Raw genomic sequence first — 16,128 nt, 5'->3', positions numbered from 1 at the left:
TAGCTTTTGTTCGGCTAACTCTCCCCTGTCCCTAAACCAGAACCTCATACTGTACTTTCTGCGAGAAAAAAAAAAAAACGGTTTGTTGAAAATCGTAACAATAGGGGAGACCTACTGGCGTCCCGAGCCATGCTTATTTTACACTTTATTTCCGTTCTTCTCTTTTTGTTCATGTTCTCTCTCATTTTATTCATTCCACGATTTCTTTCTTTCCTCTGCGATTCTGGTAAAGTCTTATTCATTATGCAGCATGGATAGGAGAAAAATACGGCATTAGCAGCATAATAGGTTCAGTTCAAATATTCTGTGTGTCTGGCTTCCAGAGAGGTACAGTTCATTCCATATGAATCACTGAGTATGTAGAGATGCTGTTATTCGGGCGGGAGATTTGTGGATATATGATTTTTCATAACACAGTCCTAAAGCAGAGGAATATTACAAAGGACCCATAGAATAAATTATAACATTGACGTCGTCTGGTACAAAAGAATGTAAATCGCAGTCTACTTTCAGAAACGAATAAAATGGCATAAACGTCTCTGCTAGGATGAAATATACATACATTATATTCACGTGTATAATGCATAGTGTTTCTTAGCAAATTGCAAAGTCTGCTACCTGGAATGCAGGCCCTTATAACAGAACAGTACTTTTATTTAGTCTTAACATCACGATGTGAATTTCGTTGATTAATTTAATTTAAATTTATTTTCATATGTAGCAGGAAGAAGTATGAGGAAAACGTAAATAATTTTATCGGTATGTCACTTATTCCGAGATTTCCTTTTGGGATTTAATTAAAAAAAAGATATATATAGGCATAGTATGAAATTTGGAGCCAAACGATGTAATTGGAATCATACTTCGTCAATAGGTGTTCCAGTAACTATTTTTGTTAACTTTCTTAGGATGAGACTGAGTCCACTTGGTACGTCGACCAGTAATTGGCTTATTATAGAAGCTCCGGGAGATAAATGATGAGTGTGGATTAGTCGGTGGAATGAGAATTGACAGTGGAAACCGAAGCACTCCGAGAAGACCTCCCCCACTCCCATTTTGTTCACCACAAATCTCACATGATCTGATTTGGGCTTGAACCCTGGTCGCCGCAGTGGGAAACCGGCGACTAACCGTCTGAGCTATGGCACGGCTCCAAGTAACAATGTCACAAGAGGGAAATGAGAACAAGACCAATAGGTTCACAATTAAGACGTTATTTCTATCGTTTCGTGTTTGTAAAGACCAGCTCTTGACGTATTAGTACGTTTTCGAGGTCTGCGTATGTGAATATTTACACGTAATTTTAAACAGAATATTACTTACCTTATTTCATTCATTCCATTTCGGAGCCCATGCTTATACACTTCAAGTCCCTGCCTACCAACTTCACCTTCACCTTCACCTTCAGCAGCAGCGTGTTCATCGTGTTCTTCGCCTTCATGCTCTATCTTTGCACCTATTAAATGAAATAAGTTGTGTAAAAGAATTTATTATCGCTGCAGATGCTATAAATATCTTCTTTCTGCTCTTAAACAAACTTCATACCTCTTGAAAATATTATTTGACACTGCTTTAAATTGAGTAACCTACTTGGAAGCCGGTCACGGTAGCCGAGCGGCATGTATTGCCTTCGCTCGCTCGGAAGCCGGGATCATGGGTTCGAATCCCACTTAAGGCATGGATATTTGGTGTTTGTGTGTGTATGTGCGATTTTCTATGTTTGTGTACAGGTAGAGACCTTGCGACGAGCTGATCACCCGCCCAAGGAGTCCTACCGAATGTGTAAGATCTAGTAAACCGAAGTGAAACGGAGAGTTTCATGGAAGGAGGCCAAGGCTCAAATTTGGGGCTGTGTCGCCAAAGGGGGAAAAAAAGTACTTGGATATAATTGTTTAAGAAATTCTGTGCTTAAGTTCATCCAGTGTGTGTCTATTCTTTGAAGAAAATTAGCATTTTAGGTTTCCCCACAGATAAAAAATCACATGGATTTAAGTATGGAGACCATACTCGTCATAATATTTTTTTTTCCTTTGCACTACAGCCCCAGTGGGCCTAGGCCTACCTCCATGAACTTCTCCGTTCACTTCGGTTTTTCTAGATCTTACACATTTGGTAGGACTCTTTGGGCGAGTGATCAGCTCGTCGCAAGGCCTCTACCTGTACACAAACAAAGAAAAGCGCACACACACAAACTAAATATCCATGTCTTATGTGGAATTCGAACCCACGATCCCGGTTTCCAAGTGAGAGAAGACAGTACGTGCCTTAGACCGCTCGGCTACCATGACCGGCTTGCTGTAGGCTTAGTGCTTTCAAATAGGCATTGGATGGTTTCTTTCAAATGCGTAATTTCCTTTCCTCTTACATAACCTGTAAGGAGCCGGAATAGCGTAGACTTTATAGCGACTAGCTACGGGCTGGACGACTGAGGGATCGGAGTTCGAGTCCCGGTAGGGTCAAGAATTTTCTCCATGTCGTCCAGACCGGCTCTGGGCCCACCCAGCCTCCTATCCAATGGATACGGGGCTCTTTCCCCGGGGATAAAGCGGCCGGGGCGTGAAGCTTACTACTCAACTGCAACTAGTGCCGAGGTCAAGAAAATGTGCTTCAGTATGTCCAATCCCCCGTACTATCATAGCTTACTGCTTAATTATTAAGGAACAGGGATAAATGTATCTTTTTAAATTTAAATAAACTAACTGAAAATTTGTAGCTAAATAAAGTAGGAAGCAGCCAATCCAATAATTCACATTAGCCCACTGCTTATAGGCCTATCCGTGACACGGTCACAGGGCCAAACAATGTGTTTCGCAAGAATCGTGTAGTATTTTATCGTAGTTCGAGCACATGCTGACCACCACAGATTCTGCGTATTAAAAAAGAACGAGCATATTGGTGTCTGAGGCCGGTTGTTGAGAAGATATTTTGGTTTTGTTTTTGTTACGTTTAACAAGGCCTGTTTGCAGTTCCTCTCAGGGCTGCAGCTTTCCCCTTTGTTTTTCATTTCGGTTCTTTTATTTCCTTGTTGCGTGTCAAATGCAATAAGTCGAAAGAACTGTTGCTCTCAAAGAATTGACAGATGACCTTACTTTGTCGACGGTTTCCGCACACTCTCAGTAAATCGTATCATAGGCCTCTACATACACAGAGTATATACTTTCACAAATACATGTAGGCTCAGTTATCCGACATTAAAAAGAATTTCCTTAGTCGAAAAGTCGATGAAAGTCTAAGTTTCAACCCCAAATTATGGGATTCAAAATTTGAATTTCATAACCAAAAACAGATCCATGTGGAAATTAATATTGTAAACCCAGAGATAAGGATATTTTAATGATATAAAAATCCTGAACAGAATATTTGTGCTGCAGGTGCAGAAACAGCCGTGTGGTTGTGGGCGATGTTGTCGAAGTTTCGGAGGTATATGCTGCTTACATTTATGAATCGACACTGAAAATGAAGGCAGCTTGTGCCTCCGAAACGTCAGCAATTCTGTTCTTATGTTGTTGCACCGTGCTGTTGTGGGCGATGTTGTCGAAGTTTCGGAGGTATATGCTGCTTACATTTATGAATCGACACTGAAAATGGAGGCAGCTTTTACCTCCGAAAAGTCGGCAACATTGCTCACAGAGTGCAACAACCTAAGAACATAATCACCACCGTGGAAGCCCAGTATTGAGTTGGCTGTTTCACAGTACTACACACTGCTCATGTCATAACAGTAATGCAGGTCTGGCTGTAAATGAATGTAGTTACGTAGAATTTTCAGTGCAGAAATTTTCAGTTCTTTGCACAAACATCAACGCACAGAAATGTTTCACCTTTCAAAGGAAAAGGTACGTATTGCTTGTAACAAAAGCATACTGTTCTAGATTTTCAAAGGCAAAGGAAACAGTAAATCTGAAAATACATCAATATCATTTTCCTGTGAAGTAGCAATTGGCAGAAAGGAGACAACCAGAACTTCAGATATTCCTAATGGAAGGAACTATCTTCTAGAGTGTGCATCCGTATAGTTTGGTAAGATTTGGAGGTATATGCTGTACTCATCTTCGCTGCTGTCAGGCAAGCAGTAGGCGGTCTGATTTCTGCGTGCCTGTACCTTACTTGACTTTATTTATACCCTGAAGATGGAGGTAGTATGCTCCTTCTAAACGTCGGTAGACTTCTACCACATCCAAGATGACAGTTCCTTCCATAGTCACAGCAGTGAGAACTTCGAACCTAACCTAACCTGGTGGAATTTGTTACTGTAAACTGAAACCCAAAATGCTGGTGATGAGCGGTAAGTTAAGGCGTAAAGAACGCGATATAATGAGGAAATATATCAACGTCAGACATACCAGAAAGTTCTCGTGCATTCCACAGCGCAGGAACTAGACTTATAATGAGACGTAGGGAAGGGATAGGGTTTAAACCCGACAGTATAGTAAATTAACAGCTCGTATACACAGAGACATCTCGTTTTGTGTGTCATAACCAAAAGAGAAAATGATATTTCTGTGTGTGTGTGAATGAGAAAGCAAAAGTAAGTGCTTGTGTGTGTGGATTATTTATATAAATTATACCCACGAAGTCATAATATTCATCGCTACTTCAGTCTTGAAGAGTGAATATATAAACTAATAAAAAGGGCAAATTTAATAGTTCTATTATCCAGCTGATTATATATTGTTTCATTGTAAGCGCTGGGCATATATGAACTGAACTAATTAATTTTCACTCCAGCTGTACATATAGGGGATGGATAAAATAATGAAAACACTGAGAAATTCAGGAATAGAATCTGTTTCTGTTGGCTACATTGAAAGAATTTCAGTTGGCAACACTTATGTTCTTCAGTTTGTTTACACTCTGTAGTGCTCGTGTAAGTGCATTAGTGACTGTGCTGAGTGACAGTCCGTGTGAAAAATCGGAAAATGGGAGACTTTTATGAAGTATCATTTGACACTTGACATAAATTACACTGCAAATAACTTAAAGATAGAAATATGAATTTATTTGCGAGACATGCTCAATTATTATGGCACTATACTACAAGCTGGAAGATCGCGGTTTCGAATCACGGTGTTATAGGATTTTTCAATGAACCTAATCCTTGCAGCCGCAGTATGGCCCTGAGGTCGACTCTGTCTCTAACAGAAATGAGTACCAGGAATCTTCCTGGCGGTAAAGGGCGGCCGGCGCGTAAGGCGACAGCCTCACAGCTGACTGTGAACAGATTGTATAGAAAAGTGGGAGCCTCGACGTCTCACAGGCCTATGGGCCTCCATGGCCTGTTACAGGGATGGCTCTACCTTTTTACTATTACATTAAGTGAAAAAAGTATTTTAATTTCAGAAAAAATAAGCCTCTTTGTATTAAGTATGTGTGTGTCTGTGTGAATGAGAGAGAGAGATTACTTTGACAAGTTGTATGCCATTTTGACGAAATAGTATAGAAGAAGGACGTTGTATAAAAATAATAAGATTAATAAATTATGATTTCATTGGCGTTTTTCTTTGCTACCCATTAACCCCTGTGAGTATACCGAAAGAGATCGTTAATTATGTTCAGTCATTTACTTCTCTGAGAACCATATTGTGTTTCTCTTTGCCTACTGAATGATAAGCTTTAACCTACGCGGGAAACTTATCCCTGAAGATTTGTCATGTGGTGTCTGTTATTTCTACGTAGCCAAAAAAGTGTTCATTGTTATTTTAAGTATGTCGCTGCTGCATACAAGGAAATGCATTTCCATCAAGAATGCTAAGCCATGTTGGAAAATCCTTTATCCAATACCAGCATATCTGAACAAAGGGAACGCAAGCCTGACATACATTCATTGTGTGAATAATTTACGTAGTACTTAGGTTTCTTATCATGAGAATCGAGCATTTGGAGTGTCTCATTTCAAAACAGTGGGATTTTAGTTGTGTGTTTCTTTTTCTCGGATTGAGGAAGCTCAGAACAGAGAAATATTTATGAAGTTCATTGCATCCGCCTCGTTGGCCCTTGATATTGGAATAGGAGGCAGTGTTCTGAAAGGAAATGTCTGCATTTATCGACGTTAAAATCTGACATTTTCAGTAACAAAGCATGCGCAGATGTGTTCATATATTTTAGTTCCGTTCGTCGGAAGCAACACTTCTCTGATGTTTGGGACGGTATCTGACAATACTGTTTCCTGTTAAGTATTACATAGTTTGGAGGGGAGTAGGTCTTCCAGACAGGCGGCTGTCCTGCACGGCGAAGATATAATCATTACAATATTATGCAGGATTTAAAGTAATCACAATAATGGCTATGAAAATTTCCATCTTCTGGGATATACCGCCTTGTAAAAGGTAAATTTATCCCTGTGCTTTACTAATTAAGCACTGCGCCATGAAGGCGTATGGGGGAGTGGATGTATAGATTCGTGTTTTCTTGACCGCGACACTAATTGGAGGTGAGTGGTCAGTTTCACGCCACGGCCGCTTTACCCCCGGTGAAAGAGCCCCTGGTACCTATTGGATAGGAGGTTGAGTAGACCCCAGATCCGGTCTGGGCGGCGTGGAGAAGTAAAAATTCTTGAGCTTACCGGGACTCGAACTCCCACCCCTGGTGTGCCAGTCCGCAGCCAGTCTCTTTACCGTCTACGCCAGCCCGGCTCCTTATAACGCTTTGTAGTCCATTGAAATATCACCTATGTTTCGGTTCGTTCATTTTTCGAACATTATGTTGAATATTCTCCACCCTATGTGATATATGCGTCTTTTCTAAAATATGGCCGTTTCCGTAATAAGGTACAAGGGGTAGCGATCTACTCGCAAGTAACCGTTAGGTAGATGTAACTTCTGTCACTCGTACTCCAGACGGTCAACACTATCTAATGTAATAATTGTACAGTGAAAATTGTTAGGCTGCTCGAACTTTTATTTGAAATACAGGCAAATATTTTCATGTTTTGTTAAAGTAACAAAGGAGAACGCCCATTCTTTTAGCATGTTATAGGAACGACGATTAAAGTTAATTAAAATTATAGTCAGAAGAGAAAATTCAGGTTCAGAAACTACCTGTCAGACTAAAATATCTTTCCACCACAAATGTATTGCTTAATTGCGGCAACGTGAGCGTAAGTAAAAAGTAAAGCTATCCCTGTAACAGGCCGTGAAGGCCCATATGGTTGTGAGGCGTTGAGGGTCCCACATTATCTAGACAGTCGGCTCATAGATGGCGGTAAGATTGTCAGCCTCACGCGCATGTCGCACTTTACTCCCAAGGAAAATTATTTAATTAATTTCTGGCACTCATTTCTGTTAAAGGCTGAGTCAACCCCAGGGCCATAGTGCGGCTGGAAGGATTAGGTCAAATGAAAAAAATTCAGTGACCTCATCGGGACTTGAACCCGCAACCTTCCGGCTTGTAGCATAGCCCCTCAACCAAGTGTAGTACAATAAATTCTGTAATCTTCAGTGGTAACTATGCATAGATCTCGCGCTTTAAGTTTTAGTACTTCAGCATTTTGCTAGCGGATTGTATTTGATGGGTAGTTTTGTTAAGTTTTACTAAGCAATGTGATTATTTTCCCAACATGGACGGGCTTTCGTTCGTAACATCTGCAGTAAGAGCAGACCCCTTAAGTGATATTTAGCTGAGCTTTGTGTTTCAAAGGGGTTGAGAATATCTCCCTTGGCAGTAAGACATGCATCCTTTCCTGCTTCTTTTATTTTAAGGTAGATATTGAATTTTTTTTTAAGACGGAGGAAGATGTAACAAGGTGGGTTATTTTTAAATTCAATTTCCGGCGGTATCTCTGAGAGGAACTGTTAGGAAACCGAAGAAAGAAACAAGTAATAGGCGATCTGAAGACGAACAATAGTAAACGTCTCATATTTAAAACGGGAATTTCATATGTGACTTCCAAGTTTATTTTCTTTCAGATTAAAAGAAGAACTCAGATGGATAAAATCTGAAAATTGTTGCTCTAGGTCAACGAAGTAATACAGCTTGATCACTGGGATTGCATTCAAATGAAAGTTCTGGCTTTTATGTAGTAGAATTAAGGTCCAATTCTGGCGCTTACATAATTCGATTTCAATGATAAGATATTGGGTATCGTATTCATAATACGATATATGTGGAATTGAGGGTTTATTTAATGTTACGTACGCTACTCACTTTATTTTGAAACATTGTGTTAATTACATTGAGAAAATTGTGCGTTGGATTTAAGATGGCCTGAATTCTTGATAAATCGTGGTACGACTCCGTGTTGCGAATCAGTGAAGATGTATTCATATAACTAAGGAACAGTGTTTTCTGTTAAGGAATACTTTTCTATAACAAAATTCTTCGGAATCATATGTCCTGCTGAATATAACAAGATATTCTTTGCAATTGTCCTTCACGTAAAATGAACATATTCAAAATTTGCTTAATAAACTAGGAAGTTGTCGGGTTCTGTCTTCTGGGACATAGCGCTGTATTTTTTTTTTCACTGCCTCTACAGCCTCCTTGGTCCCTGGTCTCTGATTTTCAGTTTCATGATTATTTTACAGACTGTAGGACTCTTTGGACGGGTGATGAGCTCTTCGCAAGGCCCCGATCCCACGATCCCGGCTTCCGAACGAGCTACCGTGACCGGCACATAATGCTGTATAGTCCTTTGAAACTCAACCGACGTTCCTCCGAAACGTCGGTTGAATTTCGGTGTTCTACACGGCGTCATATGTCGTAAGGCACAACTCTTCATAGCCATCGATTTGAGAACGGAAGTTATCTAAATCCCTCTTTCATTTGTTTGTGTAGTACTCGCCAACGAAACTTAAGCGGATACATACGTGACGTAGAATGAGGAACTCTCTGATCTGCTGCTATGTGCGGCGACGTTCTGTGTTGTAAGATGCGCCGTAACTCAATTATTCTCTTGCCGTATACTGAAGAGTCGTAGACGTTCCTTCTCTCCTTTACTTTATAATCAAATAGTGCATATGCGGCCGCCTCTGCGGTCTAGTGGTCAGAGTTCCTTGATACAGATCCAGAGATCCTTATTCGATTCCCGGCGCTACCAGATTTTCTGAGGAGTAGCGGGTCTGAAACTGAGTCCATACAGCCTCTTGAGGATAATTGAGGAGCTGTTTCAAGGAAATAGCGGCTCCGGTCTAGAAAATCGAAATTAACGACCGTGGGGATTCGTTGCGCTGACCACGTGACACCCTCTATCCACTAAATTTGGCATCAACTTCTCTGAAAAGAGGCGGCCGCTCAGTCGGTATAGTTCGCTTGCGGACTACAGGCCACGGAATTTGTTGTTTTGTTTATTTGAATAGTGCATTGCAGTTGCATAGATATTTTAGCGCAGACTTGAGTGTTCTCGACTTCTCAGTAAGCTGTTCATTTCCTTGCAGCATTTGGAGGAAGGAAATCAGAGCGTCAGTGTCCTGAGCTTCGTTCCAACTATCGAAGATGATGGAAAGTACCTGACATGTCGTGCCGAGAACCCGGAAATCAACGACAGTGCCTTAGAGGACAGGTGGCGCCTCAATGTTCACTGTGAGTACTAGAAAAAAAAAATGTTCCCAATTCCAGGGCAGGGCTCATGCTAAAGGAACGCAAATGTAATAGTGATGTAATAGTTCTCCATAGATAGTTTATGGAGATTATTTTTCCATGTATTAATTTGTAAAGACGTAAGAATTTATTTAGTTTATTTTCTGAAAAGTGATTTGAATGACGCCACGAAAACATAATTAGACTGTGTACTGTAATGTAGTTCTCTATGTTAAAAAGTCTGTCTGTTTTATTCTCGAGTAATCACTAGTTTTCTTAATGTAAAGAATAGTTGGCATTATTGACTATATCAAACTGCTCCAGTAGACGGTCTAAATATACATTTTTATGTGGAATGCGATAAGAATCCAAACTGTAAGAATGGCTGATACGCTAACATTTAATTCTGAATCACAGTGTACCAAAATATTGTAACGTGGATGGACACAGCGTTGCCAGGCAACTGACTGCGAAACACCTCGCGACCGAATACACGCAAGGCAACAATGGGAGTGCGGTGTTTTCTATGCGGTCGGCGCCATGACCATTGTTATGCGAACACTCGGTAAACATGTTCCAACAATAGAGAGAATATTTTCTGTGTGGTCGGTGTGAAGGCTTTATAACGAGATTCCAGGAAAAACCCAGCGTGGAGGCGGGATCGAATACCTCCACCGTGACTCTGCGAGTCGTAGGAGGCGACGAAAAGGAAGTCTCAACTCTGAGACAGTGAAATATGATCGCGAGTCCCAAGGGACTCCGACCCGAGAAAGATTGCGTTGGCAAGGGCCTCTTGTTAGAGAGGGTGAATCTGTCTCAAAATATTGTCACGTGTTGGGTATGTCACGCGACAAATACCTTCACGTGGATCTCGGATTTAACGAATCTTTATTGAACACTCACACTTACACACCGTACACATATCACCACTTGCAGTATCACTTGACTTCTGGCCCAGTACTCCAATGCGACGTCTCAACTATCTTTGGCCATGGTTGGATCCCAACTGTCTCTGGTGGCGGCTGTCCCAAGACTGTCTCGTTCTCAATACTCAATGCGTGCCGTAAGCTCTGCTTATATGGGGGTTATGCGGACCGGATACCGGACACCATTTCTCACGTTTCCGTTACCGCTGTTCAGACAGTCCGTTGTTACGGGAACGTTCCTTATAGGTTACACCGGTAACGTGTCTCGTCTCATCCGTTGTTACGATTTGTCGCTGCGAAAACTCCACAATTTCCACGTATTCGTTGTCGTAGAATTGTCCGTTCCGAGTGTAGCGGTTGTCGTGGTGATGGACGTAAGGTAACGCGTCACAATATTATCCAAAAATTTTCTTGTCGGAGCTGAGAAAGTCTGTGAAAATAACAATTTTGAGGCTGTTTCGTACCCGGTACTGTCGTATACAAATCAGGAGCCCCAACAACTCGATCCTGACCTTCGAAGGTGTATGAACTCTTGTTATTTACTTATGCGCGTGACTTGCGCACTGGCATTGTGACCGCGTATAGCTCGGGTGCGGAGAGAGAGGGAAGTGGGATGCTGTTAAATTTGATGTCCCTGTATATACGACATGATTGTCTTATTACGTAATGAATGAGATAAACGAATATGGTTTCCGTACACACTCGCCTTCGTTTCTCCCAAACGATGGTTAACAACTATACTATTTGGCTGCGCCATAGCTCAGGCGGTTAGCCGCTGGGTTCCTACCGCGGCTGCCTGGGTTCGAGCCCGGATGAAGTCATGTGGAATTTGTGGTGGACAAAATGGTACTAAGGCAGGTTTTCTCCGAGTACTTCGGTCTCCCTTGCCAATCTTCATTCCACCAATTGCTCCACAATCACCATCATCTATAATTTTGGGTTGGTACAATAGGCCAGAAGTGGCCGCAGTACCAAGTGGACTCAGTCTCACCCCACTAAGAATAATAATAAAAAAGACTATACTATTTGTAACCCCTAAGATACGGAACGGCCGGTCACGGTAACCGAGCTGTTTGAGGCATGCACTGTCTTCGCTCGCTCGGAATCCGGGATCGTGGGTTCGAATCCCACTCAGGACATGGATGTTTGTGTGCGTTTTTCTGTGTTTGTATACAGGTAGAGGCCTTGCAATGAGCTGATCACTCGCCCAAGGAGTCCTACCGTATGTGTAAGATCTAGAAAAACCGAAATGAACGGAGTTCATGGAGGTAGGCCTAGGCCCACTGGGGCTGTAGTGCCAAGGGGAAAAAAAAGATACGGAACAGGGCTGTTAAATGGGAGGCCATTTCCACGTGGAGGGTCTGTATGTTTACTATGCAAGGAATGAGTGTGTTGCCCTTTTGTGTCACGTATAAAATCACCAGCTGAACGACCGACAGCTGCTCAAGGAGGATTCTGTTCGAATGAGATAATTAGTGAAAGAGAAAGTGACATAATAGTACAAAGTAATGCCTCATGACCTCACATCTCTGAAATTTCAAGCACAGAACACATTTTGAAGGTTTATTATTATTATTATTATTATTATTAGCATCAGTAGTAGTAGTAGTAGTGGTGGTGGTGGTGGTGGTGGTGGTGGTGGTGGTAGTAGTAGTATCTACACTGTGCTCTGTCTGTAATTGGCCTTGCGGCTGTTGACTCGGCACATAAATAATAAAGAATTTAATTGAATTATTATTGTTCATAAAATTACTGCATGAAGAACTTCTTGATAAATATGAACGTTTACCAAGAATTACGTGTCTGCGTCATTGATCAGGGATCCGAAGTTGATTACCTCAAATATTCCACGAGTTTCATATGAAATTATGGGCATGGAATATTAATCTTCATTGTAGTTCTGAGAATATTTGTTAGGATGACAAAACTCAATTATCAGAGTACCAAAAGCGCCAGAGATGCATATCGTAGGCCTTTACATGCTTTATGAAGTACGCTTTAATAAGTCTGCAGCATTCCACTGTTTATTATGTATGATATGAAGCACAGAACATGTTGATTTTGCGGAAAAACTATTTTAATAAATTGCTTTTTATTGGGCGTATGCTGGATAAATGATATTTATGAAATGTATGAGCACTGGATTTAGTTCTGAGGTGCTACCTTCATACCAAACCATGAATTTTATCCCGTGAAGGAGGTTTGTGCGTGACTTATAACAGGGGGTTTTGGATTGATGATTGGATTCGGGACTACAGATAATACAGCCCTATCGCTGATTTACACAATTTACAGTTCACCGTTACATGTGCACTGTGATTCTCCATCTTCATTAGTATCCTGGCAGCGGATTTATAATCGTCTCATTGTACCTTCAAATCACACATGGAGTCTTATTAGCACAGTCTGATTCGTTTCTTGTCATTTTTTCTCTATTACCTTCGACTGCCATCTCCACAACTCGACATAATTCTCGACAGAACCCTTCGGCACGGACCACGGAGAAAGCATAGTCTCTCTATTGTTGAGAAGGCTTGTTTACGGACCCGTTGCCTAGCAGCGGATATCCTGTTGTTGCGCGTACTCTTCCGCGGGAATATATTCACCGATTCGTTGCCTAGAAAAGAGTGTATACGTCACAATATGTACACTTAGGAGTTGGATCAAGGAGCCGGGATAGTGTAGCTATCTGGCTATGAGCTGGACGACTGAGGGGTCGGAGTTATAGTCCCATAGGGTCAAAAATTTTCACTTCTCCAATCCTCCAGATCGACTCTGGGGTCCACTCAACCTCCTATACAGTGGGTACCGGGGGCTGTCTCCCTGGGGCATGAAGCTAACCACTCACCTGCAGCCAGTGTCGAAGTCAAGAAACTATGGATCTATACATCCACTTCTCATACGCTTTCATGGCGTAGTGCTTAATTATTTAAGCACAGGAACAACTTTACATTAAGAGTGGGCTCATCTGAAACTCCATGCATCCCCTAACTGAGTAAAAGATGGTGCCGAAATCCTGCAGCCTTTACTGCCTCGAAAACAACTCACAAATCTCGTATATAGAAAGATGTTTGGAACAAAGAAACATTGTTGAGAAATTATCGAAGTATATCACAAATTCCTTTCCAAAAACAAACCCTGGCTGTTTTTTATGTTCACTAAACCCACAGATGATGCCGGTCACGGTAGGCGAGCGGTCTAAGGCATGTACTGTCTTCACTCGCTTGGAAACCGGGATCGTGGGTTCGAATCCTACTCAGGGCATTGATGTTTAGTTTGTGTGTATGCATTTTTCTGTGTTTGTAGAGGCCTTGCGACGAGCTGATCACCCGCCGAAGGAGTCCTACCGAATGTGTACTAGGCCCACTGGGGCTGTAGTGCCAATGAAAAAAAAAAAGTACCCACAGATGACATCAGATCATTGTATGTTTACTGTAATGTTAAGAATGATAAGTTTCAGGACTCAATCTAGGGACTTCATATTCTGGAAGTAGAGGTCCTAGGTATTCATCAGGTTTCATTAGTGACACTTCAGTAACCGGATCCATTAAGCCACATCACCGTTTCGTCACCATGTGATATCGGGCAGTGCAGTCACTTATTTTCGAGAGTTAAAACCAGAAAGCTGTCCTAACCCGATATATACAAAACTGATGAACACATATATTCAGAGATTACAGGGCCACTTTATGAGGTACGCGTTGATACCAACTCGTTTGCTTTAATGAGGTAGTTCAAAGAAACCATTTCGTGTCTCTGTGAGAGTATTTTCATGAAATTATTGGACACTTAAACTTCATTGTGCAGTCGCCCAGTCTTTACAATTCCATGCCTCATTCCTTTATGTTTAATTCAACAACTCTAGCGCCTGTTGTTTAAACCTCGGGTTCAGGGTTTACTTCCAATCCGGACTATAATAAAGGCAAAAAACGTAAAAATAAAACCGAACATTATTGCTACATAGCGCTGTATTCTTTTAGGTCAACAACATCAGACAACTTTAGAGTAGCACGGCTAATTCATTCGGGTCCTTGAATCCTAAACTGACAACTCTCTGTATATTGTCCGAAAGACGGAATTTAAATTCTTTACGATGTCTGGGACTATAGATAATCTTAACTACTCATGCGAAAGTTGTGTCCGGTCAATTACCGTCTGAAGAGTTCACTATACTGCGTCAATAACCTGGGATATTCTTCGCACATACTAGAATAAAAATGGCGGTGCTGCCGATGGAAAAATCTAAGTAACCAGTAATTTTGTGATAGATACAAGAAAGGCGAGTGTGTCCTGTACTTATTAATTAAGCAGCACGTCATGAAGACATATAGGGGGCGTTGAAGTATAGCACCTTAGCGCTAGATGGAAGTAAAAGTCAGCTTAACCACCCAACAGCTTTGTCCCCAGGGACCGGTATCCTATAAATATGAGGCTGGGTGGGCTCCAGAGCCGGTCTTGACTCTGCGGAGAAGAGAACATTTCTTACCTCTCCCGGGAATCGAACCTCGGTCGTCCAGCCTGTCGCTGTACCAATGTATTCCCGCTGCTGATGGTTACATAACAACTTATAATTCATATAAAATAATATAAATAAATAAATTCATAAATCAAAGCTGACATCAGAATTGTTTTACTGATATTGTCTGGTGTTGTGCCTATACCATAATGACTCAGTTATTCTACAATCAGACTTTGACAGTTCGTGTAGCACAAACGTATACTCTATATGGGTGATCCGCAGTGACTCTCACCATAGCCTCATACGTGAAAGGAGAGTGTACGGTTTGAAGATTACCTCGATAATATGAGGCTCAGCCTGTCGTCTATATCCTTATAAGAATAATTAATTTATTGAAGCTGGCGGCCGCAAAAAAGTAAGCATAGGTTAGAGGATGTTATTAAAATGGGTTTCACAGAAACAGGATGAGATGTGCATTAAAATGTTTGAGGACAGATGTCACTGCGTGGCGCTGAAGGACACAGTATATGCATGTCAGTGTTCCATGAAAGATCATTCTCTGAGAGTTTATACTGGACAGTGTCCATAGTCAGAAGCAAATGTGACACATCTGACGTTCTTGACTTGTGTTCTGTCTTCTTGAGGTGTCTGACATTATCAGACTCCGACTTTGTAAACCTCACAGCGGTATTGTGGAAAATTGGAACAAATAAGTTGTGCCTTCAAGTCTGGGATGCAATCGTTTTGACCATGATCGCCAAGTCGAGAGGCTCGAACCATTCCATTTTATTATTGTCCACCCACCTACGTCTTGGTCTTTCTTTTCGGTCTTCCCACCAATATCCTATATGTATTCCCTGTCTCCCCCATTCGTTCTACATATCTTGCTCCCTTCATCCTCCTTGACTTGATCATTCTAATTGTACTTGGAGAAGAGTACAAGTTATGAAGCTCCTAATTATTCAGTTTTCTCCAACCTCCTGTCACTTCATCTCTCTTCGGTCCAAATATTCTCCTCAACACCCTGTTCTCAAACACCCTCAGCATCTGTTCCTTCCCTTAATGTCAGAGACCAAGTTTCACACCCATACAGAGCCGCAAGGCAAAAGTATAGTTTTGTATATTCTAATTTTTATGTTTTTGGACAGCAGACGAGAAGATAAAAATGCAGAACATAAATGTGTTTTAAAATAAACAAAGGAAAATCATGGTAGCGCCTCCGTTTGCTAT

At 41.4% G+C, this 16,128-nt stretch overlaps 1 protein-coding gene across 2 annotated transcripts in view; it reads left to right on the top strand.

The window, feature by feature from the left end:
* Positions 1-16,128, top strand: part of LOC111870996 (hemicentin-2) — a 536,304-nt gene that overhangs the window by 430,923 nt on the left and 89,253 nt on the right. For both annotated transcript variants that reach the window (XM_023863701.2, XM_023863702.2), the window contains exon 7: positions 9,372-9,516. In XM_023863701.2, coding sequence (XP_023719469.1) covers positions 9,372-9,516 — 145 coding nt within the window. The remainder of the gene's footprint in view (positions 1-9,371; positions 9,517-16,128) is intronic.

Source organism: Cryptotermes secundus, unplaced genomic scaffold (genome assembly GCF_002891405.2).
Source record: "Cryptotermes secundus unplaced genomic scaffold, Csec_1.0 scaffold1170, whole genome shotgun sequence".
Classification (NCBI taxonomy): Eukaryota; Metazoa; Arthropoda; class Insecta; order Blattodea; family Kalotermitidae; genus Cryptotermes; species Cryptotermes secundus.
Note: the sequence above shows the minus strand (reverse complement) of the source record. Positions and strands in the feature narration are given on the sequence as shown.